Here is a 26,251-nt window from a genome sequence, read left to right on the forward strand (position 1 = left end):
TACGACAGATAATTAAACTACAGTTGTTTTATTTTTTTTAAAAAAAACCAAAACTATAGGGAAAATAGGGTGTTATAATAAATTTTCGAACTGCTATACATACGTTTTACTTATAGAGTAAAGAAAGTTACGTGAGAAGCAGATGGGGTTGAAATCAGAATGTAAAAAAAAGATACGAAACAATGAAGCGTAAAATTAAATAAGTGTATGTTTTCCTATAGCAAGGCCACGTAGGGCTATCTACTGAGCCCACCGAGCGGAATCGAACCCCCCGACTTTAGTGTTGCAAATCCGTAGACTTACCGTGTACTTGCGGGGGGGAGTTAAATAACGATAAAGAGAGAAAAGGAAATGTTTTTTTTTTAGAGTAAACATAAAATGGTAATAATGAGAAAGATATTGAAACACCCACAAAAAAGGCAGGAAGACTAAATGTCAAAGAATGAAACAGATAAAGAGTCGAATAAAACAAATTCGATAGAAAACGAGACTGTATAATTAATCTCTTAAAGAAGCAAATACGCATATCAATAGGAAGTGACAGATAGAAAATTAAACAAGCCTTTCTCTCCAACTCTCACCGCTAGGGAACCATACGCAAGAAAAACACGTTTTCTGTTTCTACAATCGTGGCAAAGCTGAAGAGTTGGATTTACAGCGAAGCAAATCGCGTTCGATCTCACCTAACGCTTAACGCTCTACGAACTATACTTTCGACTCTAATACATGTCTCTTGGTTAGTTGTGATCAGACGTGTTTTCTGTGCGTAGTTTATATTGCATTCATGTGCGACAGTTGTACGCATCAATAACTGTTCGACAACCGTCTAAGAAATTAAGTAAATATACAAGAGTTCAACTCAGATTTTATATACATCCACAACGCTAAACGTGTCACTCTTTGAGTAGCCACACTTAACCTGAAGAGAGAAGTAGTCTAGGAGAGAAAGGATATTTACAAGCCTGTAAGTTTATTTTACTGTGTATGTCAAGAAGAAATTGATAAAAACATTTTCTTAAACAAAAGAAGCTAATTAAGGGAAATTATTTCTATTCTAGGAAGGGTATGAAGGAAAGATGAAAATGTTTCATTTTTGGTAATTTTGGATTTAAAATTTTCACATTAAATTAAAAATACAAAAATGCAACTATTAAAATTAGAATTTAATATACTAAACGTTTGAAGAAAAAATTATATTAACAAATAAATTGGTGAAATTAGGCTGTGATTTAATTATAAAAGCATTATACAGATAATTAGCGAAACTGAATAGATAAAATGCGTATAAAGCATAAATATTACATAACAAAGAGAGTATTCGCAGATATAAATAAAAAAACTTTTCAGAGCTGACTAACTGCAGGACAAATGTATTTATAATGTCAAGATATAACAGAAATACATATCATTACAAATTATATGTAACAGAAGATCAATAGTAGGAAACCGTATTCGTAATATTGAAGGATAATAGATTATTTGTTACAGTAAACCAGCAGAGAGAAACCGTATTCGTAATGTGAAGAGGGAACAGATAGGAAACGGTGTTCGTTTTATCGAGGGATAAGAGAATTACATACCACTAGAAAGAAGCACGTTACTTTTAACAGCAGAAAATCATGTTCATAATGTCGAAATACAGAATTATATATCGCTAAAACACTACTAAATATAGTACACTGTAGCATTTTAATGCGAATGTTAATCTTAGATAAGTTGAGGATTTGTAGTTTACCGCAAATTCGTGTATATAACTGTTTGTGGATCATATGCTGTGTGTAGTCCTTCAGTTAAGAATTAGTTATTGTTGTATTATTGCGCCGCGTTATTAGAACTTTCTGTGTTTTTCTCGTTGTTTTAATTTCTAGTAGTGTGTAAAACGTTCTAGGCTTCTGTCAGGGTATAAATAGGCGTTAAAAATGCAGTTCGATAGGTATATCCAGACTGCGTGATTGTGCTTTTGGCTGTTAAAAAACGTATAGTGGCAATTTTGAGAGTGATATTATCACAGTCTGTATTGTAATAACAGAACAGGAAGAATAATTTATATTATTAAATTGTTTTCTAAAGTAACTGAACCAGCCTGCTTGGATTTTCACACAAAAAAGACAATCAGTTGAAGCTCTGGATACAACTGCGATAATCAACAGTGTAACAAACATTTATATATAAGGTTGACTTATTTGAGTACATTATATTTTAAAGCAACTAGACTGAGTGTTGCTTGTTTATTGTTTAAATTTATCGCCAAAAAGTTACAGACACTATTGTAAAGAATCCAGCTCATACATAGAAACCTGACAGTGACAAGCCAACCAGGATATATAGTGGTAAACGGTGGTATCACTTGATGTAAAAAAACGGCGGCAACTAGGTCTATATACAAAAATAGTGGCAAAAATGTTGTAGAGGTTGCACCTACACAATATAATCATGCCGACTGACTTTGATAATTGGATAGAGAGGAGTGAATAATTTGGGCTCAATGATGGTGATCTATGAATGTTTGTTAAACAAAAATAAGAGCTAGCAGTAGAAGACATCAACAGAGAAGAGAAAAAATAGAAAAAAGAAGAAAAACTGAGAAAGAGGAAAAGAAGAGAGAGAGAGAAAAGAAATGCTAGAAATATAAAGGCACAAAAGTGAGGTTGCCAAGTTTACTCAATAGAAAGATGGAGGACCCACGAATGACAATGGGATCAGGGGCAGCCAATCCAAACTACCCAAATTTGCTGAACAGAAAGATGAGATGGATGCTTTTCTGGAGAGGTATGAAAGATTCACCTAAAGTCAGAACTTGAGCAAAAGCAACTGGAAAACTTGTCGTAGACCCCTTTTCACACAAAAAGGCCTACAGTGTGTGCTGGTATAAAGTTTAAAGTTGCCATAGATTATGAAAAGTTTGAAGTGATCTTTCTGAAACACTATGAACAAACCAAGGAAGTTTTTGTCATAATTTCAGCTAAGCCAAACCTGACATTATCCAAACTGTAGTTCAGTCTGTGAGACACCGATAGTGATACTTTATGAAGTGGACTGACATGGCCAAGTATAAAGATAATTTTGAAGGACTGACAGACCAACTAATACGATAACAGTTTATGAAAACATGTTTCACTGACATGCTACTGTTCCTCAAAGAAAGAGTACTGAAAGAGTTGGATGAGATGATCAAGCTAGCAGAGAAGTGTATGAAAGCTCATGGAGGGAGTGCAACTAAAAATTCCAAGAATAACCAGTCAAAGTCGAAACCAAGGGTGGCTGATAAGAAGCAAAATGCTACAAAGGGTGACAAAAAGCCAGCTGACAAAAGGAAAAGAGACGATTTACTTCTTATCAAATGGAGCTCATTGTGAGTGAGCAAGTTTGTCACCAACAAGCAACAGAAGGCATCTCAACATAAAGCAACTAGAGATATTTACAAAGACGGTGTTGGCAAAAAAATAGAAAAGAATAACTATCACCATGGATTCTGCTGCCAGAAGAAACAGAATGAAAATAGCTCATCATATGTACCACAAAAATGAGCTGCTGTCACTATAATTAAACCCATGCATGATTGATGGTCAGTCAAGTTAATAAATGGGTAAATAGTGCCAGTAGTGATTGGAACATGTGACAAGCATCGAGAGATGTCAACAAATCATGCCATGTCAGTAAGTAAAGGCAATGTTATAGACAAGAAAGCGTAAATCCTATGAGATAATGGATATAGCAATGCAACATTGAGAACTAGTCTGGTGTCTGATGGCTAGATGATGGACAAGATACATGTGTGTATGTTGATTGGTGGGACAGTGAGAAAGTTTCTCATAGTGAGAATAAAGGCAGACACACCTTACAATGTGAAATACCTTGAGGCCATGTGCATAAATACACTTATCTATGACTTAAATGTGTAAGTTTACAGGAACTAAAGGAACACAGAAGAAAGACTCTTCACTGCAGAAACTTTGAGACGGTGCCCAGGAAAAAGTTAAACATAAGACAAATGACAAAGGGAATTACAGAATAGAGGACCAGAAAGAAGTACTGTAACAGATCAAATAAGGTAATTCTACTGGAGAAGTTAAACAGATCATAGTTCCAATTACGTGATGAAATTGGTTCAAGAGCTAATTGCGGTAGGACATCCAGGAGTGAAGAAGATGGCAAACAAAATCTACAGCAATTTCTATTGGCTGTGGTTCATTGGATATGTGAGTAGATCTTGGAAGCCATGTGGCTTTACCATAGGACAGTACCAAAAGAAAATGTAGCCAAAGTGCAACTGGATGAGATGTCTCTCAAAGAAGAGTCATTTAGCAGACTAACTGTGGACTTGATTAGACCACCAGGACCTGTATCTGACAAGGGCAACAGGTACATGGTGGCAGCAGTTGCCTATGCAACACGTCATCCAGAAGCCATAACTATGCTGAAGTTAGTGAGCCCTATCTGGAAATGTTCTGTGGAGTAGGCTTTCCAAAAGAAGTCATGGGTGACAGAGGGTCCCTAAAGGTGTACAGTATCATCAGCACTAGGCAGCTCTTTACCCCCCAACATAACCTCATAAGAACATAGTGAAAAAGTAAACGGAGTTTTAAAAAGCTTGCTGAAGAAAATTTGCCAGAACAGACCATGTGATTGGAACAAGTGTTTGCAGCCAGCATTATTTGCTTACCAAGAAGTCACTTAAGTGAGTTTAAGATTTTTATCTTGGAGCTACTGCATGGGAGAACAATTTTCGGTTCAAATGTGAAGAAGAGAAGAAAAGTCAGGTGTAAAGAACATGTCCTAGCACGTGTTACACTTCAGAGACTCACTTGAAGAAACCTCCCATCTCACCAAAGAAAGTTTGTATGCACTTCAGGGAGTCAGAAGCATCTCTATGAAATGTAGGCCAAGGATTGGCGTTTAATGATCGGACAAAAGGTTTTGTTTCTGCTACCCACGCACAACAACAAATTTATCCTGCATGAAAAGGGCCTTTTTAAGTACAATAATTGATTAATAGAACGGACTAAAAGGTGAAAATGTATGGGAAGGCAAAAGGCTACCATGCCACTCAGATGAAGAGGTACTTTGAGAGGTAAGAATACCTAATGGGAGCAGCTACAGACGCACAAATGAACATTGCAGGTGTGGCTGTCATAGATAAAGAACCAGAAGATGGTGAGTTTATTATAGAATATAAAATCTTCCAGACCTAAGACTGCTGCCTGGTGAAGATGAGACGTACAAAGATAGTGAAGAACTGTTTGATAAACAGAAGAAAGACTTACAATATCTAATATGACAGTATGCAAACGTTCTCCCCAAAAACCAGAAAAAACAGAACTTATGCGACGCAGGATGGAGACCACAACCAGTGATCTAGTCAGTGTGAGGCCATACTAGATGCCTTATGTCATGAGAGATATAATCAAGCAAGAAGTCGAGGTAATGTTAGAAACTGAAATAAATTAGTGTTAGAATTTAGCTAGTGTTCACCAGTGGTAATTGTGAAGAAGAGGGATGGCTCAAGCCACTTCTGTATAAATTTCTGGAATCTGTGCCTAGTGGCGAAGTTTGACTCCAGACCTGTGGGTAACCTAGAGGCCATCAAGGAAACTGCAAATATTAATTCAGACTGTAGGAGTAGATTTTATACATGAATTGAAAACAGCCTTTTTATATTGTACTAAAATATTGTAAATATTTTCCTTGATGAGAGGCTCATTGTTAGATATACACGAATGTTTCCGTTTAAATGTAATGCGAATGTTAAATTTAATTATTTTTAGGAACAGTAGTTTAACATCAGTTTGTTTATGTAACTGCTTACGAATCATACATTGTGTAGTTTTCTCATAATTTCAATTAAATATTAGTGCATCATAATAGCTAGTAGTTTGTGTGGAACATTCTAGACCTCTGTAGGTCTATTAATAAAGTCAAAATGTAGTTTGATAGATAGATCTAGACGGTGTATTGTGAGTTTAGCGATAAATAGCGTATACTGGCGATTTTTAAAGAGAAAGTATCATAGATAATTATAATAACAGAGTATAGAAAAATAATTTGTCTTGTAAATTGTGTTCTAAAGTAATTGAACTAATTTTTACGGAGTTTGAAGAATAAAGGACAATTATTTAAAGCTCTAGTTACAAATTTGATGATTACCTATGTAATAAACATTTTTACGTACATTTGTCTTGTTTTGAAAATATTATTTTAAAACAAGTGTACTGTGTCCTTTTTGTTTTGTTGTTGAAATATATCGCCAACAAGTCACAGCCATCTGCTGTAAAGAATCTGGTCCATACATAAAAACCTGACGACCATATTGTTTCTAACACCAGACCAGCATAGTGAGAAACATGCTGTAAATACATAACACTAAAAACTTCAGTATTTGTAACCGAAACTAGCAGTAGCAAAAGCATGTTTATAATGGCGAGTGATAAAAACTACACACCACTAGAAATGCATTACCTGCAACAAGACATCAGCAGTGGAAGAAATGTATTCGTAATTTCAATTGGTGGGAATAATAGACACACATTACATGTAACAGCATACCAGAACTAGAAGAAACATTTTGTAATGTCAACGGATAAAAAAAAAGGAATAATGAAAATATTTTCATGATGATTTGAGTTTGTTTTTTAAACACCACAAAAAATGTTACTACTATAGGATTTGAAGAATATGGGGCACTGAAACTATTAATTTATTTTTGTGGACTATTCAGCAGGCAAACTCAGTTTCACCAATTTCAGAGAATTCAGTAACCATGGGCAAATCGAAGGAGCAAGACAAGGCTTCACCACTAACATAAATATATAATATTTACTTCACTTGGTAACTCGAATATTAGAGTGAAATTCATATCGCTTTTTAGAAACACACTTAAAAACTTATCAATTACAACAGTAGACCAGCAGTTTAGGAAACGTGTGTATAATCTCAAGTATTAGCGAGATTTCATATCACTGTAAATGAATTAATTTAAACGCTATATATCTTAGTCTCTCCCACAACTTAAAATCCATAATTTTGAATCTTGGTGTAAAGAAAAACCAAAAAAACTTGCAACAGTTTTGGTTGGCATTTGAAAGAAATCGAAAAAGGTCACAATGTCAAAAGGTATAGTGAAGACAATTATTTATAGCAGTAATTACCATCTGAATGGGTGTGTAAAGTCATGACAATTTATCTTCATTAATTATATGATGGTCTGTATTCTCTTCTATTACGTAAGGTAATTACAGTGAATTCAATTTTTTTTTGAGAAATTCTTAAACAGTGTAATAACAATTTTTATATCTTTAGGTAGAGTGGAGTTATCTTACCAACAACATTTGAAACCAGAAAAAACGTTAAACATGTTAAACATTATGCAGTACACAACAAATTTTAAATCTTCTCTAATTAATTTCTGTTCGAAGAAGCTTATATTTATTTGTTTGTTCTTGAATTTAGGGCAAAGCAAAACACGAAAGCTATCTACGCTAGCTATCCCTAATTTATCAGTGTAAGAGTAGAAGAAAGGCAGCTAGTAATCATCGCCCACAGCCAACTCTTGGGATATTCTTTTGCCAACTAATAGTAGGATTGACCGTCACATTATAATGTCCCACGGCTGAAAGGGCGAGCATGTTTGGTGTAACGGGGATTCGAACCTGCCACCCTCAGATTACGAGACGAGTGCCCTAACCGGGCCCAAAATAAATGTAACAACCACTGAATTCTGGCTTGAGCTAAAAATCTTTTGTAGGTGTTACAGTATACGGTGTGTTATCAATCATTAAGCCCGGCATGACCAAATTGTTAATGTCCTAATCTTTCATGTTTGTACATAGCATCTTAAACTTTCTATAGTTATATTATTAGAGTGTGTGTGCAGGGGTAGAATATAAGATTTTGTTACACGACTCAGTTTAAGAAGCATTGTTTTGCGTGACGTCACTGGATAATAATAACTGTTTAATATCTTCAGTACTTAATTTCTTAATAAAAAAGGTAAAATTAATCCACACCACTTCCTTAGATTAATATCCCAACAGCTTTCATTTTAAGCATTAACATAACTATATGTAAGTAAAAGTTTGAAACAATTAAACATTGAACTATATTACCATAAGATGGTTTGGTGATGTGGAAGAACTCAGGTTTTCGGAGTTACGGGTCCGAAATTATTTTCTCTTTTATACGTCTTGTAGTTTCAGATGTATTCCTGCAGAGTGAGGCATCATCATTATTATATATATTAAAAAAGCTTCAAACTTAACCCGTTGGAAATAGCAGTTCGAAAATATTTTTACCAACTGTTGATAAAGAGGAACATACTTTGAATTGAGAAACAGTTTTATTATCATCCTTTGTTACTGTGTTAAACTTGAAACGAAGATTTCTTTGTTACTTGTTTAAGCTTTGTTTAGGTGTCTTATGAACTATTCTATTTAAGAACAAAATACATAATGGATAATTAAATACATTCAGTTTTCTTCCATGGAAATTATGGTAAAATGATTTGTAATGTATAACTATACCAATGGCTGGTTTACAATGTACTAATTTATTTATTGTGTTTTTTTGTTTTTGAATTTAGTGCGAAGCTTTTGTTTGTTTGTTTGTTTTGGAATTTCGCACAAAGCTACTCGAGGGCTGTCTGTGCTAGCCGTCCCTAATTTAGCAGGGTAAGACTAGAGGGAAGGCAGCTAGTCATCACCACCCACCGCCAACTCTTGGGCTACTCTTTTACCAACGAATAGTGGGATTGACCGTCACATTATAACGCCCCCACGGCTGGGAGGGCGAGCATGTTTGGCGCGACTCGGGCGCGAACCCGCGACCCTCAGATTACGAAGCGCACGCCTTAACGCGCTAGGCTATGCCAGGCCTAGTGCGAGCTAAACGAGGGCTATCTGCAATAGTTGTCCCTAATCAGGGAGTGTAAGACTAAAAAGAAGATAGCTAGATACCACTACCTCGTGGATTATTATTTTTTTACCAACGAATAGTGGGATTGACTGTAAAATTATAACGGCTGAAATGGCGAGCATGTTTGATATGACGGGGATTTGAATCCGTGCCTCTCGGATTGCTAATCGAGCGCCCTAGCCAACTGGCCATGCCATTCAATGATTGAGTATGAGTTACATTGTAAAAAACAACTAATTCTGATAATATCTGGTTATATCTTGTTTGTTAATATTTCATTGTAATTTTATAGGTTATATATTACATCTGTCTTTTGTATAATTCTTTACCTAAAGGGGTTTCTAAGGTCCCGTGATATACGCATAGCTTGTTTGTTTGTTTGTTTTGAATTTCGCACAAAGCTACTCGAGGGCCCTCTGTGCTAGCCGTCCCTAATTTAGCAGTGTAAGACTAGAGGAAAAGCAGCTAGTCATCACCACCCACCGTCAACTCTTGGTTTATTCTTTTACCAACGAATAGTGGGATTGACCGTAACATTATAACGTTCCCACGGCTGAAAGGGCGAGCATGTTTGACGCGACGGGGATGCGAACCCGCGACCTTCAGATTACGAGTCGCACGCCTTAACATGCTTGGCCATGCCGGGCCTATACGCATAGCTGAACCACGAGAAAATTTAGAAGGTTTTTTTAAGTGAAACAAAACGTCAGTCAGACTAAGGGATAATTAGCGAGTATTTTACGAAGTTGTAATGAATATTGAGTTTGTTTGTTATTTCAATTTGGTAAATTTTGAGTTTATATATCAACGAAATACTAGAGATAAGTATATTGGTTAGCACGTAAGTCAGAAGCGGATTGGGAAAATTTTCACTATGTAATACAAATTGTGTTCCTGGATAGTATGTGTTGTTTCTTAATTGCTTATGTTGTAAAGGTACAGAAAATGGCCATTATTCCCTTCAAACTTTGCTTTTGTGGCCTGGATAATGAAATTTAGAAGTTAACCTATTTTCTATGTAAAAATAGGAAATTAGCACATTTTTATTAACATAAAGTCTGAATAACACAACATATCAATTAAGATTTACATGTATTTATACTAAAGTTATGCAAAAATGTTTAGAAGTGAGTAGTTTTTCGAGATTTGCAACTGTAATGTAAATCACTTTCACGTATCAGCCCTCAAATATAGTCTCCCATCATGTTTTCGTTATACGCTCCCAAGTCACAAAAGAAAAGTTTGAATAGAAAAAAAGGTCTTTTCCATTTACTTAAGGCACAAGCAATTGGGAAATAACACTTTCTGCTCAGGAACAAGATAAAGTAAAAATTGTGTTACATGGTGTTATTTTTATAACGACCTTCCAGTGAAATATGGAGAGAAGGATTCTTGAAAACACTGAGCAGGATTTTTTTTTATGATGTAATGTGTAGTCACGCTGTCCCCACAGTTTACAAATATAAAAAACATACATTATACTATTTTTTCCTTATTTATTACCCAACTTAGTAAAGAATAATCCTGTATAGCCATAAAATTACGTGAACTGAAACTAATTAACAAAACAATAATTTTGTAAGAATAATGCCCTTTTTAGGAGCTTCATGACGGTAGCAGAACAACAGGTGAAACGTCAGCCCAAAACTAATTATTAATGAGCATGTAATTACAAAATAAATATCTATTATACATAGATATATTGTCATTATTAATAAAAGTTGTTAACAATTATTTACTAATTTATAATTAGAGTTGGGTTAATAACGTTTAATATTTGACTACCACAATCTCACCGTAAGTACCACAGAAAACACTAACTGCTCTATAGAAACATATATGTACAAATTTTTGGTTAATATTTTTCAAATTAGAAGAATGCAGTTATCGTCTGTTTTATCTTGCAGGCTTAAAATTAATTGTTGTGAGAAAATATGAAGACTTCTGTTGTGGAAGACGTGAGCTGGTCAGAAGAGAAGCAACATCGTATGGTTATTTCGAAACTAATGTAAATCTTCGAGAGGACCAAAACTGAAGCATTCTGCTAAAGTTGGTTCTGAACATCTTGTTAAAACGATAACTTTAACTGTTTCGGCACAACCGACTTTGTCGTCATTGGTGATGTCCGTGAAGAAACTTAGAGGAACAAACGAAGATGGTAGAACGTGTGGCGGATCAGCTGACGTTTTTTGACAGTGAGCTAAATCGAGACGATTGATGGACAAGTAAAACGATTAATTTATTGTTGTCTTGATTATAATTGTTATATATGTGCCTTTCTTCTGCTGTGATTACGATAAACATTAAAAGACGCCTTGAAAAACTAATAGAAAACAGTTATTAAAATCGGCATGTCTACTTTATAAATGAAACATTATCGATTTTTCTTGTTTAATTTGTAAGAGTCAATCAAACAAAATTCAAGTTCTGTACTAAACGTTTAAGTATCAACCTAAGATACTTTACAAAATCAACGCAAAATAAAACGTTAAATAAATTCCAGAATTAATACGAAAGCGGTTAATTAGTATCCTGTGTGCAAAGTAAAATAAGTAAGTAAAATTATAGAGCTAATGAAGTGATGAGATAACCAGTAAAGTATACAAGAAAGAAGTACTGTGATAGCAGTTAGATCTAAAAACGTAGACTACCATGGACGCTCGCTTATGACACAACAAAACGTACAAAAACGTGGTGTTTGAAGAAGATAATATTAACCCAAAGTCTAAACTTCCTGTCTTGAAAGTCATGGCGAAGCCGCTTCCACCCCCTGTTGTTGTAATAACTAGTGAAGCAGATGCTAAAAGTGAAAATAATTCTGAAGAAACTGCATTTCATGAATCAACAGCTGTGGATATTTTGGCTAATGGTATTCGTCAAACAGGAAGTTTTAATCCCTTATCAATGGCGTCGTTAAGAACGCATGCGCAAGACAATTTGACTGTCATTCCAACTGACGGAAATGAAGAGAATGATTTGGATCAGAATCAAGGTAAGACGTGTTTTTTAATTTAGTTACTTCTCTTCACACATATGTATCAAACAGTGTTCCAGGCTACTTGTTGATTTTCGTCGAGTATGTTAGTATTCTATCATTAGCCTAAGTGAATTTGTACAGTTTAAGCTAACGTAAATAAAGTTTTATTTAAACAGACTATAAATAATCATACTATTTTGTAATGAATTTATTTAACTTAATTGTATATAGTCACAATACTTTGTCAGACAGGCAATTTATCGAAATTAACTGTATGCAGTCATATTAAATTGGAAAAAATGTATTTCTAGGATCAGCTATTAACACGGCCATTAGTTTAGTAGACAATTAATAAATTTAAACAAACTGTATACAGCTGTATACAAGCATGACAGTTTTGAAACAAAACTGTGAGACAATTGGTTTGGTTTGTTTTGAATTTTGTGCAAAGCTTCTCTAGGACTATCTGCACTATCCGTCCCTAAGTTAACAGTGTAAGGCTAGAGGGAAGGTAGCTAGTCATCACCATCCACCACTAACTCTTGGGCTACTCTTTACCTAGCGAATAATAGGATTGATCGTAACATTATAAAGCCCCCACGGCTAAAAGGGCGAGCATGTTTGGTGTGATGGGGATTCGAACCCACGACCCTCGGGTCACCTGGGTGTTTGTTTGCTTGTTTTTTGAATTTCGCACAAAGCTACTTGAGAGCTATCTGTGCTAGCCGTCCCTAATTTAGCAGTGTAAGACTAGAGGGAAGGCAGCTAGTCGTCACCACCCACCGTCAACTCTTGGGCGACTCTTTTACCAACGAATAGTGGGATTGACCGTCACATTATAACGCCCCCACGGCTGAAAGGGCGAGCATGTTTGGTGCAACGGGATTCGAACCCGTGACCCTCAGATTACAAATCGCACGCCTTAACACGCTTGGCCATGTCGGGCCCTCCACCTGGTAATGCTGGGCCATGGTAGACAACGAATCTATTTAAACAGCAGTAACAGACATTAGTTTAATATAGACAATTATTTTATTTAAATCATTTGTATAAATTCATATTTTTTGTTTAATTTCGTGCAAAGATACTCGAGGGCTATCTGCCCTAGCTGTCCACAACTTAAAAGTAATAGATTAGAGGGTGAGGAACTACTGAAACTTACCTACCGCCAATTCTTGAACTACTCTAATCGAATAGTGGAATTGACCGTAACATTATAACTACCATACTGCTAAAAGAGCGAGCACGATCAGTAATGAGATTGAAGCTCGTGACCCGCAGATTGCAAACCGAATGCCATAATCAGATCATACCTAGTCTTCAGTTCTGAGGGTTGACGACGTATTTTCTTTTCCTCATTGATGTCACCAACTTTTCCTATTCTTTCTTCCATTTGCTCATGTAATCGAATCTCAGGTTTGTTCGTCGTTTTCTCTCCTTTGATTTTACCCATCAACATCTCTGTCAACTTTTCTTTAGATCCAATTATATGCCCAAAATAACACGTTTTGCTTTCTACATACAAATATTTCTTTGGTCTTCGCACGTTCCAATACTTTCTCATTAGTTTTCTTTCTACGTAGTCAATAAATCTCTTTAGATTAGCTGTATATAATCGTTTAGTTTGGTAGAAAATGAATTTATCTTAATAATCTGTACGGTTACCAAAGAATAGTAACCAATAAAATTATTTATATTAGCTGTACACAGTCATCTTAGTTTTATAGCCAATGCATTTATTTGTATTAACTATAAACAGGCATCTTAGTTGGTAGCCAATAAATGTATTTGTATTAGTTGTACACAGTTATCTTAGTTTGGCAACCAATGAATTTATTCGTGTTAGATAAACACAGGTATCTTAGTATAGTAGCCAATGAATTTATTTAAATCAGCTTTACACAGTCATCTTGGTTTTATGGCTAAATTAATTTATTTGCATTAGTTATAAACAGTCATCTTAGTTGGTAGCCAATAAATTTATTTGTATTAGCTGTACACAGCATCTTAGTTTGGTAGCCAATGCATTTATTCGTATTAGATGAACACACTTATCTCAGTATAGTAGCCAATGAATGTATTTAAATTAGCTTTACACAGTTATCTTAGTTTGGTAGCCAATGAATATACCTAGATCAGTTGTATAAAGTCATGTTAGTTTGATAGTTTTCTTACGAGTTTTTATTTTACTATAATTCATGGTTGTGATTTTTTAACACTTACGTACTGTTGATTATATTCATTTTCCGTATCGTTTGGACAAGTGTTTAATATTGTGAAACTAAAACGTAAAAATAGTCTTTATATCAACATCAAGTTGTGGTACGTACTTAGAAGAGCACTTTTGTAGAATTCGAACATTTACGACTGTAAGTAAAAACAAGAGTTTAGAACTCGTTAAAGGTGAATTTAACAGAAAAAAAAGAAAACTTTGTAGTCAAAAGAACTACTCGTACTGATTAATTTTGCAGGTTCACATTTTTTATAAAACAAAATGTGCTAATAAATGAACATAGAACTTGGTGCAGAAAGAGCCCTTTCCGAGCGGCAATCCGAATGTTTTAGTTTTTACGTTTGCCGCTAGGAAAAGTACTGTGACGAAATAGTTGCCAAACAAACCGCCAATGCCAGCGCGTTGAATGTAAATAAACATGGCCAGTGCATACGGAGAAACAGAGGCGGAGTCTGTTTTGACTTTGTGTTCTGAACAGTGTCGAGTAGCGCCATATCAATTCGAACCTACTCTGAACGAACCTAGAACAGTTGCTTTTGACACAGATCTGACAAGTTCTAGTGATGAGGACAGTTCCACGAACGAGAGTAGCGGAACTGTGAGTGATACAGATAGCGCCCAGGTCGGTTACGAGTAGGTCATATCTCCAGTAGAAGAATGGTAAGCCTAAGTCATGACAACAAATATGGTCTGTATTTTTTCACGTGCAATTTTAAGCATTTCGAAACCTGTCTGGTATTTATAAATTATTGGTATCACAGACTGGCTTTTATTTGTTTATACTTTGCCGACAATAGTAACTAATACTCGGCCCTTCCACAATCATTTACCGGGTATTTATGACTCGTAACAAAATGAATTTCAATTATACGTCATAATTCGGTCTATAAAATCAAACTAGATGTAGCAGTCTGAATAGTTAATTTATCTTGAAATGTTAAATTTGAAAAAGGGAATTCTTCAAACTTTTTCATATTTAAAAATGATACAAAAACATCTACAGAATGATCTACCAGCTTTTAAACTTGGAATATACTCTTTTTGGGATAGATTTGTCCACTGTCTAGACTAGGAAATCAAGGTTTCACTGACTTTCAGGTGCCACAAATACAAAACACGCTCATGAATGTGAAATGTGTACGTCTAGTTTCATTTTTCAAAACCTTGTACTTTTTAAATTATTATATTATACCAGTTATTGTTTATCGCTTAAAACTGCACACGTACCTTTAAATTTGTTCTTTTCGTAATGGCAAGGGATGGTTTCAGAGGGGTGGAACCTGTACGCTAAGATCAGGCTAAGATCAGTCCTCAGCTCTACACGAAGAAAGATGGTGGGGACGATCCTGTCTACTGCCGATGGTTGTTTCAGTCTCAACCTGCCTGGCTTGAAACCCACGGAATCCAAAACAGTGGGATCCAACACAAAACATGAGCGTTCAAAGTGATCTTGACAAAGCTTTGCATGGTGTGAAGGAGTTCAGTTCTTCCTATTGACCATCCGCACCCACTGTCGCCACCTTACCGGTTTCTTCTCCTTGCACTGAAACGAAAAAAAGCTTTTGCCAGATGCCGAACCGTTTTTACAACCATAAGCAACGCAGTAAACCATATTGTCATAAAGTAACATAAAGTAGCAATATCAAGACAAAAAATAGTCTCACAAAGTATGTAATCCGAGAAAAGTACCGATAGATTTACATAAAACACCAGCACTGAAAGGAACAAAATGGTCGGCGCGCAACGAAGCGTGTTTGGCAACTATTACATCATAGTTGTAAAACGTCATGGAAACAGCCGAACGACCGAGAGGAACTTGAGTTCGAGGACCTGCATATTTTATGTCATTTTTTACTCAAAAACTAAAGTGTTTAAAAATATGGCAACCACACAGTTTCTAAGGCAATTATTAAATTTGTTGAAAATTCACCTTTAAGACCCGAATTCTTCTTGCACATATAATTTTTTCTTTGTTTCCAAGTTGGATACAAAGAAGAAAAAAAGTATCGTTTTATTTGTTCGTTTTTAAATTTCATGAACACAAACATAAGCCCAATTATTTAGTTGTTTTCATTTTACGTTGCAATAGTAACCTAACAGACATTGAACAATAAAACATTACTCTTGTCTGATTTGAATACTTGGTGATCACGTGCTAACCTGCATCGCTTGTCTCTTCTTAATTGTCTGCTTAGGAGATTTACATGTGGCATATTACAGTCTATGTAGCATTCTTTCTATATTTGATAAAATGTAGTCAGATAACTCATGCTAACGGTATTTTGAAAACTGTTTTTTTAGCAAATGAAAATAATAAATAACTCAGCTGATCGACAACGAATTTTCCTATCAGTAATAAGAATGACTGGCTGAATATACGTAGATGTGTTACGAGTAAATATATTTAAAACTCTTCTTATAAGGATTCTCTGTAGGAAATGCAGTTCATGCAACTTTTACGTCTACACGCAAGTTCAATTATTATTGACAAGCGTACATGTTAGTTTCACTTATTGCCATACACTTGTATGAGACAGTTAAACCTCGAAAGGTAATGTTTTTGTTAATACGTCAAATCACCACATAGATTATTATCAAATTCTATGATCCGTTTTCCCTTTCTTCACAAATTACGATAATGTTTAACATAGTTTTTAGCGTCTCCAGTGACACGCTTTTTATATGTATATATACACACACGCAAAGAGGTTTAGTAATCTTAATACATCAACTATCGACATTGGTTACTTTCATAGACTGTCTCGACTGTATTCTGATAAACAAAATTTTAGAACTGTTTACAAAACAGTAAGTACAGAAACTCACATTCATCATTTAATTCTTGGAATAGACACACCTGCATTTATAAGAATGCTTCTTATGATATGGGAATTATATTTGACTTATTGTAGATTGGACAGTACAATAGAAATAAACATAATTAGTAGCCTGTTATAGATAGAAAAAAACAAAGAAACAGAACTAGTAGCCAATTATACATAGAAACAAATAGAAGTAGTAGCCATTTATAGATAGAAATAGAACTAGTAGCCAGTTATAGGTAGAAACAAACAGAAATAGTAGCTAGATATAGATAGAAACAAAGAGAATTAATAGCTAGTTATAGATAGAAACAAAGAGAAATAGTCGTTAGTTATAGATACAAATAAACAGAACTAGTAGCATGTATTATGTTACGTATTATTATTTATTTCAGACAAGTCCACAATTTATTTCATTATGTACGTTGAACGGTTTGTTATGTTCGTAATTTACAAAAGTTCTGGGTTCAGTTTTGTAGTTTTTCGACTTATTGATGCGAATCACAGTTATAGCTTCCTAAACCTATAGCGTACTGATTGTTTTGTTTTTTGAATTTCGTGCAAAGCTACACAAAGGCTATCTGCACTAGCCCTTTCTAATTTAGTAATGTAAGACTAGAGGGAAAGCAGCTGGTCATCATGACCCTCAGATTACGAGTCGAACGCTTTAACCCACCTGTCCATGCTGGGCTATACTGTATCTATCCAATACATTTTTCTTGCGTCTCTCGGCTAGCAGCTTTTTATAGGAATCACGCGATTTTCTCGACGCTTCAACAATATTCTAGAACGTTTTCGTAAACAAATATTGTTGATTCTCACTTTCAAGAAGGTTTTACAAATTTGGTAAACAGGCGGGACTTGCGCAGTACACAGCCCAGAATTTTCGTCACATGCAAAAACGAAAACTATATAGAAATATGCGTAGGCACTAAAATAAATGTGCAACACTTGCTATAAGTAGAAAGAAACAGAACTACTAGCCAGTTATAGATGAAAACAAACACAGCTAGTAGCCAATTATAGACAGAAACAAACATAACTAGTAGTCAGTTATAAATAGAAACAAAGAAAACTAGTAACCAGTTATAGACAGAACTGGAATATCCTGTTATAGGTAGAAGCAAACATAACTTATATACTATTTTACATAGAAACAAACAGAACTAGTAGCGTGTTTTAGATAGAAACAGAACAGAAATCCTGCTATAGATAAAAACAGAGCTAGTAGCCGGTTATGTACAAATACAAACAGAGCTAGTCAGGGGCGTAGATCCTGGGGGGGGGAGGATATACATCCCCCCTTTATTTTAGGTGGGGGTATAGTGCATACAATCATCCCCCCCCTACAGTTTGGTCTGTTGAATTGTTTTATTGCATCACAGGCCTACAAATTGTGTGTTTGTTCTTGTGATTCTCGTGTTCTTACCAATCGAATTACATAATTAGGCCTAGATGTAGGCTTTTTCAATAGCCGAAATGTACATCTTTTATATAGGCGTGCTTCTAAGCTTTTCGACCTAAGTATTCTAAGCGATAGTTCGTAAGTATTAGTCAGTAGGCCTAAGTATACATGCAAGTATCATAGCAACAAAATTACTCTGTGACTGCATGTTTACAGCTTTCAGGTTTACGTAATCAGAGATTACCAATTTGCAAAATGAACAGTCCACATATGGGCCTGGCATGGCCTAGCGCGTAAGGCGTGTGACTCGTAATCCGAGGGTCGCGGGTTCGCGCCCGCGTCACGCTAAACATACTCGCCCTCCCAGCCCATCGGGTTTAAAAAATCTACGCCCCTGGAGCTAGTAGCCGGTTATAAATAGAAACAAACATAACTAATAGCCTGTTTTAGATAGAAACAAACAGAACTAGTTGTCTTTTGTGGATAGAAACTTCAAAGCTTTATACGGAGAATGTATTTTATGTAAGAAAAGCAGATAAACAAACAGTGGGAAATAGATAAGAAAATATATAAATTGTTATCAAGAGTTTTTAAAGGAAATTTATACAGAGAGACGTTTGAAGTATTGAGAAAGATTACCTCTAGAATTAACGATGGGATTAAGGGGTTTTTATTATAAGGTTTAGAAATATTTATGCTCGTTAGTCCAATATTTTCGTAATTATGAAGTACCTAAAACATGCTAGTCACCCAGAGGATTTAAACAAACTTATTACAAACACGTTATATTCTGCTAACCATCGCTGGAGTTCCCTATGCATTTTCCTTATACAACTTCTGATTTTGCTCAAATCTTTGGGCTAGTCATTTGTACTGAGTATTGTAAAAGTCAAACAATACCGAGTTACTCATTATGGTGCAAGATGCGGACACCATCGATAATGAAGGTTATAATAACAAGTCGATAATTTAATGGATAAATGACTGAAATGTAACTTAATCGAATACATTGACAATTAGTCAGATTACATTTCGTTACACATGATTGCAAGTATATTACTCATGCATGATATGTTAACGTTTCGTTTTAAGGAAGGAAATCAAAACTGTTTGTTTATCTATTTATTCCAAAGTATTATTTTTCTCTGCGTGCAAAATTAAATATTAATACATCTTAACTTTTTAAAATGGATAAAAATACAAAGTCAAAAGTGGGATAGTTAACATCAGAAGATAATATATAATTTCCTTAGCCTTTCAACCAATTCTAGGCACAATATAACGAAATACATATATGCTACTTGCGATTTTCTTATTTCGGCCGTTTCAATCATAAACTAAAACAATCAAGCAGTCCCATTAAAAGAAGTCCAACAATAATTATAAGTTTAATGTAAGTCCCATAGGGTAAAATTTACCAAAAAAACGTAATACGATTGTATAACTGTATGAGAAGAAATCGTACTAAGGGTTTCATCCAAGCGATGATAAAATGTTTAAAAATTCTCATGCATCTATTTTTACCACGTTTGTTGATTCAAGCTTCATGACAAGGTCTGTAGCCAAACTTTAGTTCCTTTCGAAGCACTCTGGTTTAGATAAGTCTTCAACTTTGGAAACCAAAAGAATATTTATTTCCGACAGTTTGTTTTGTTTGGAATTTCGCGCCAAACTACACGAAGGCTATTCTAGCTAATTTTGTAGTGTCAGGCTAGAGGGAAAGCAGATATTACCACTCACCGCCAACACTTGGGCTTCTCTTTCACACGAACAGTGGGATTAACTGTGCCATTATAATGCTCTCACAGCTGCAGGTGCAAACATAGTTGGTGAGACGAGAATCAAACCCGCAACCCTCATATTGCGAGTTGAGCTACCTAACAGCATGGCATTTTCAAAGGAGGTAGACGTTTATGTGTCGCCTGGCAAGAGTGAAAATTTTGCTCTATTCTTTAGAATGAATTAGTGATACTTAAGCTACTGCCTTGAAGCTCTATTGATAAAAAAACCTTATAATAACTGTTTTTATTATTACATCTCAGTGCTTAGATTTCCTAGTTTTCTGTTTTCTTTGACTGATGTACTTGACTGTTTTTCTTGATCTCTCTCTCTCCGTCTTTTTTTTTTTTACGAGTAAAGCCCCAACCCTCGCTTATCATTTGCCCTAGGTTTAGCCAAAGCAAAAGTAAATATCAAGTTGAGTTGAAAGCAAGCTGTTGTTTTCATCTGTATAGATGATGTTACCAACTTCTGTTTCTCACCACTAGGAACAGTATAGAACAGAGCAAGTACATGAATTTGTAACTTCTTACTTCATCGACACTTTGACATAACAAATTCTCGGGAGAGCACAACCAAATGGTATGATCTATACAAAGAGATGAGTATTGTACATTTACACAAACATTACGCCTCAAATTATCTGTTGCACAATATCTTATGTAGAAGCTGAAGAACTGTAATTTAAAATAAGTATTACATCAATACATAACTACTACAATACTTTTTCCTCAGTTATAATATGCATTTTTGTAGAATTACATTTCCAGAAGATCTTGAAAAGTCTCTTCTTCAGTTTTATTGTTTAGTTATATTCCTATAATTTCTCAGTATTGTTAAAATTGAGATTAAATATCTATATATCCAAAAATGTTACAAAAAATACACAGGCTTTCATAGAGTGTCCTAACTTTTTCACATGACTGTATAAACGTAACCGTTAAGAACTGTATCCTATACAATCTGAAAAACTTAAACTTCCAGTTGGATAACAGATGTATATTCATTTGCAGAGCAACTGAGGTCAGATCAACTCCTCATTTACATACAGGAACGTGACACGTGAGACGATGGTGTGGAAAGAATGCTATCACTAACATGAAGCCCCCTTTGCCTCTTTGTGTTGTCATATGATGATACACCTGATTATAACGTTAGTCTAATAATTTATGCACGCTTCACCGTGCTGAGGTTCTAAATATACTGACATTCAGAATTTTTTGGTGGTTTATTTTTAATTTCGGGTCTTCTAACTGGTTTTACATGGAAGTTGAAAGCTCAGAGAATGATCTGATAGTCTGTTCAACATTTTGCTCCCTTCATGGCTCTTGTAACTCTAACGTTTTGAATGTCGATCCTCCTGACAATGACATAATTTATCAGACGCTAATGTTTAGAATGAAGACGTATCCACAAGGTCTTGATTTTATTTGGTACACAGAGCATTTGTTGGTGGTAATAAGATTGTGCATTTTCACAGTAGGTGTAGGCTACTAGTGTTTCATTTACTAATGCCTTTCTTGTCAACGATGCCTGAGCAGGTGGGGTGGTCAGACCCAATACGATCTTTGAAATTACAGAGAAGGACAAGTTTTTTTTGGTATCTGAGAGATAATGCATTATAAGTCCCTATGGAATTTGCCTTTGACTTCATTAGGGTTGGTCATCGTTAGAACACACGTACACAGATAATATTTGCATGATGTTGAAGCAGTCTCAAAGTCATAAGGTGGGCATTTATACCTTGAGGTAAACTTTACAGCTGACTGAAGTTGTTTGATTCGATGCTGACTCTCGATTTTCTTCAGCACTTCGACCACACTAGAAGAATGTGTATCCAGCTCAAGATACTGATTTCTGCAAAACGTGTTTTACCCGGGGCTGTAATGTGGATGTTGTAATATGCAAGATATTTACCAACCAAAGCAATATCTGGTTCTAGTTTCATGTTAATATCACTGGTTCTTAGTAATAGTGTTCATATTCTACATATCCAGATGTTCAGTAGCTTGAAGATTTTATTGTTTTTATTCTTGCTATTTTGAGTGCAAAGTAGGATCTCTGTCTGCCGCGATAGACTTACCGGAGCTTAAGCGAACCAGGAAATGTTTAGGACACTTCTTTTAATCCCAATGAGCAGTACAACCTTAAAGAGATTTTACCCAGTGAGCCAGGAAGTTGCTGAATGCTAATGTTGCTACATTTCAGTGGAGGGTGACCACACCTCCTGAGCAGCCATTGTGCAGATTTGTAACTTGCAGCTCTCAGTCTATCTACACTTGCTGTTCTACCGCCACAGGACTGATATAGAATAACATCGTGATTAAAATAAAGGAGGCTGTGCCTTACTCTCGTCCTATTCCATCTTAGTCCAAGTGTCAATAAGAAGTCTAAACGTTTAGAGATGAAGGAGAATACAATGGCCTGTACCCATACAGATGAGTATTTCACAAGCTGTTCATTTCATACCATGGAGAGTTAGCATATCTATTTAAACACCTAATCTACCACAGATGCCATGAGATAGAGGGTGAGTGAGTGTCATTGGCAAACCGGAGAGTGAATGTGCTCATCTGTTTTCGGATGGTATTTCTTCCATCAAGGGCTTCAGGACTTTCTTAAAGCAGTGATTCGTCCGAAGCCCTTGATTCTTTATGATGTTGTCAGGATTAGATTACCATCCAGCACACGATGTTCAACAAATACAAGCCGTACCGCTTATGCCATAGCGATAGTAGGTTAAAGCCATTACCTGACCTGACCAACTATAGAAACCAAAGGATAGTAAATATGTTAATAAGCCTGGCTCCTGTATTAATAGAGAGTTCTTGTTAACAGACTACAGATGATTAATTTTAAGCACGTGATGTTAAATCAGGGATGTTTGTCAAACCAATCCAAGAATAACTATCTATTTATTCTTAAAAGAACTGACAGGTTTTTAACTCGTTAAAACTCCTTGCAAAGTAATTAGACCACACAGTGACGTTGATAGAGTTATTTTGTGCTCGAAATAAATTTCATTAGTAATTTATTAGCCAATTCAAAATAATATTGAAGTTATAGGTATTACACCAACTGTTTCACATGTACATATATTATAAGAGGGATATACTTTCTAACGATACTGACTAATAGACAGAATAATATATAGATATGTTGTTGCTAAAATGTTTCACTAAGAACTCCAATTTACATATTCTGAGGCATATTGATTCAACCTTGCCAGTAAACTGATCCCTCATGAATAATGTTCTCAAATTTATTAATATTATTCAGGCAATATTCAAACATATATATATATATTGTATCGATCTCAGAAGCCAATAGTATTTTAACCACATATTGTAAGGCAACGAGTTCATATCTGAAAGCCTGTAGTTGTTTAAGTTGAGTATTAAGCCTTGGTATCCACGAGGGCTGAGTTTCACCGTGTGGGTATTTGGGTATTGATGTTAAATACTCAGGAGGGTCGGGTACATCAGACCTCTTCCTCCAAAAATCTGGTTAAGTGCCGCAGAGTAGGCGGCAGTGCCTTAACCATATATGTGTTGAGGCCCAGAGGCCATTCCGTCCTTATCAAGGGGAGTGCCAACCTTTCATACAACACTTACCCGTAGGTACTTCACAATTTTACTGTAAACACCCACACATTCCAGTCAGCTGGTATTATAATTATTCACCATTTGACAGTACTGTACTAAAATATTTATTTCTCGTCTTAATGAAGCGTAAATGACAGTTTCGTTTAACTGGATTTAACCAGTGTTTGCCGAAAATTACCAGTTAGTCAGTTTAAAGAGAATGTACATAGAACATTTGATTTGTGAAACTGTATTTCATATGTACGAGCATTCATTTATCCTATAAATCTAATTTGATTTCAACCATCTTCTGTTAATAAGTCGCTTTATAAGTGCTTCTTACTTAATCTTTGTGATGTGTTTTATGTTCTTTCAAATGTTAATAATAAACTGTATTTGTACTTAATTGTCTTAATATGTTCAATCTTCCACTATTCATCGAAATGTCTCATACCCGTGTGTTGTTTTGTTTCAAATTCTGTTGTAATTAGCTCTTTCCTAAAGTCTGCTAGTATGTAATGCTTTTAACTTTTTTAAATTATTGTACTGTTTCCTATTTTGCAACACTCCAGTAGTATCATACCGTGTGTCTTATTTACTGAGCTTACATACCCCTCTAGTGGCACAGTGGTATGTCTGCGGACATATATTGCTAGAAATTGGATTTTGATACCCGTGATGGGCAGAACATAGATACCTGATATCCTTTCTTATATATTTGTGCTTAGTAACAAACAAACAATAACTGGAACTTATTTCACGACACTTCAGCAGTATTATGCCTGAATTTATAAGAATGTATTTCACGACACTTCAGTAGTACTATGCTCATGCAATGAATCATATTTATGACATGTTATTTCACTGCACTTTGTGTTTTTGTAAATACTCAGTCAGTACTACAGTTGAGCTGGGGGAACAAAAGTGATTGCTACAATATTTTGATTTTATATATTCATAGTTCAAGACAATAAATCATTAAATTAGTTTAATAAACTTCCGTTTTAATTGAATGTAAGAAAGAAGTTTTACTTGATAGTGGCTTATCAATAGTTCCTGTTTCGTTCGCATTATAACTGCTGATCATAATTTAGAGTACGGAATAATTATAATTGTTAGTTTTGTTGCTGATAAACACGGAATTTTGCATATCTCTATAACGCCCCCACGCTTGAAAGGGCGAGGATGTTTAGTGCGACGGGGATTCGAACCCACGACCATCAAATTAAGAGTCGAATGCCTTAACCAGCTGGCCATGCCCGGCCTAAAGAATTGGTCCTATAAATGGGACTCGAACCCCTGGTTTTAGCGTTTCAAATCCGTAGACTTACCGCTATACTAGCGGTGGACCGTACATTGGTAGAATATAAGTAGTTTGTTTGGTTTATAATCTTTCTTTTTTTTTGTTTTCGAATTTCGCGCAAAACTACATGAGGGCTATCTGCGCTAGCCGTCCCTAATTTAGCAGCGTAAGACTAGAGGGAAGGCAAATAGTCATCACCACCCACCGCCAACTCTAGGGCTACTTTTTTACCAACGAATAATGAGATTGACTGTCACATTATAACGCCCCCACGGCTGAAAGGGCGAGCATGTTTGGTGCGACATTTTGGCAAGGAATAGAAATTGACAAATAAATAAATCAACAACCAGTTAATCCACAGAATAATAATGCATAATTCATTGTAACGATACGCCGTATGTTGTTCAAACATTTAAAGTACCTTAAATCATTAGGAGTGAGAAAAGGATTGTACATTAAAAAAAAACAAAGCAAGTTATTATTTCTCTTAATGATTAAAAATTAAAAGTAATATTTTAAATTGTGAAAAAAGTAAAAATTTAAAAACCTTTTAAAGCTGTGATTTTACCGATGGATATCTAATTAAGGAAAGCAGAAAAGTGCAGGCTGATTTCTCTAGGGTAATTTAGAATGTTTAACAGACGCCAACCCACGTGAACTGTTTCTTTAGCGCGCGGGAAAAGCGATAAGATGTGTTCGAGCAGACGAACTTCGCAGAACTCTCCAATTTCAAGCTTTCTCACTTATTCGCATGTGCTTAGACGATTTCTTATTTTTGTGCAATCGCAGTATCGTATATGAAGCAAGTAGTAAGTACATGTGCTGCGTGCGTTTTCCTTCAAATACATTAGAGCCGCATATTATCTCTCTATCTCTCAGATAATGTGTTCCTTGTTTTGCAGTCCAATTTCTTTTTGCCAAAGTGAACGAACGTTTGTTTAACACAAAGTCACATACTTACCTATTCATCGTGTTGATCTATATATTATGTCTATGACTTAGTAAGGAAGTCCTTAAAAGAAACATATTTTGTTGATACCCATTGTAATATAAATAATGTATATATATTGTGTGTGTTAGCATCCATCTCTCAAAGTTGGTTGGTTCAATTATTGTAATTTTCGTAGAACTATAAATGGTGTAACAAGGTCTATTTTGTTTTAAGACTTTTATACGATGAGAGAACTAAAAAAACACCCTCAAATAGGACATACTTCTGCTTTCTTTGGTCACCTTTTGAC

The 26,251-nt window shown here is 35.3% G+C and overlaps 1 protein-coding gene and 1 non-coding gene across 2 annotated transcripts in view; one reads left to right on the forward strand and one right to left on the reverse strand.

The window, feature by feature from the left end:
* Positions 1-620: 620 nt before the first annotated feature.
* Positions 621-26,251, forward strand: part of LOC143249542 (solute carrier family 35 member F3-like) — a 54,634-nt gene continuing 29,003 nt past the window's right edge. The window contains exons 1-2 of the mRNA XM_076499567.1: positions 621-964; positions 10,815-11,899. Of these exons, the coding sequence (XP_076355682.1) occupies positions 11,656-11,899 (244 nt within the window). The 5' untranslated portion in view covers positions 621-964; positions 10,815-11,655. The remainder of the gene's footprint in view (positions 965-10,814; positions 11,900-26,251) is intronic.
* Positions 23,619-23,733, reverse strand: LOC143250038 (U6atac minor spliceosomal RNA). Its single transcript, XR_013028078.1, has one exon. It is a non-coding gene; the product is annotated as a U6atac minor spliceosomal RNA (small nuclear RNA).

The sequence above is a fragment of the Tachypleus tridentatus genome, chromosome 4 (assembly GCF_004210375.1).
Source record: "Tachypleus tridentatus isolate NWPU-2018 chromosome 4, ASM421037v1, whole genome shotgun sequence".
NCBI classification, from domain to species: Eukaryota; Metazoa; Arthropoda; class Merostomata; order Xiphosura; family Limulidae; genus Tachypleus; species Tachypleus tridentatus.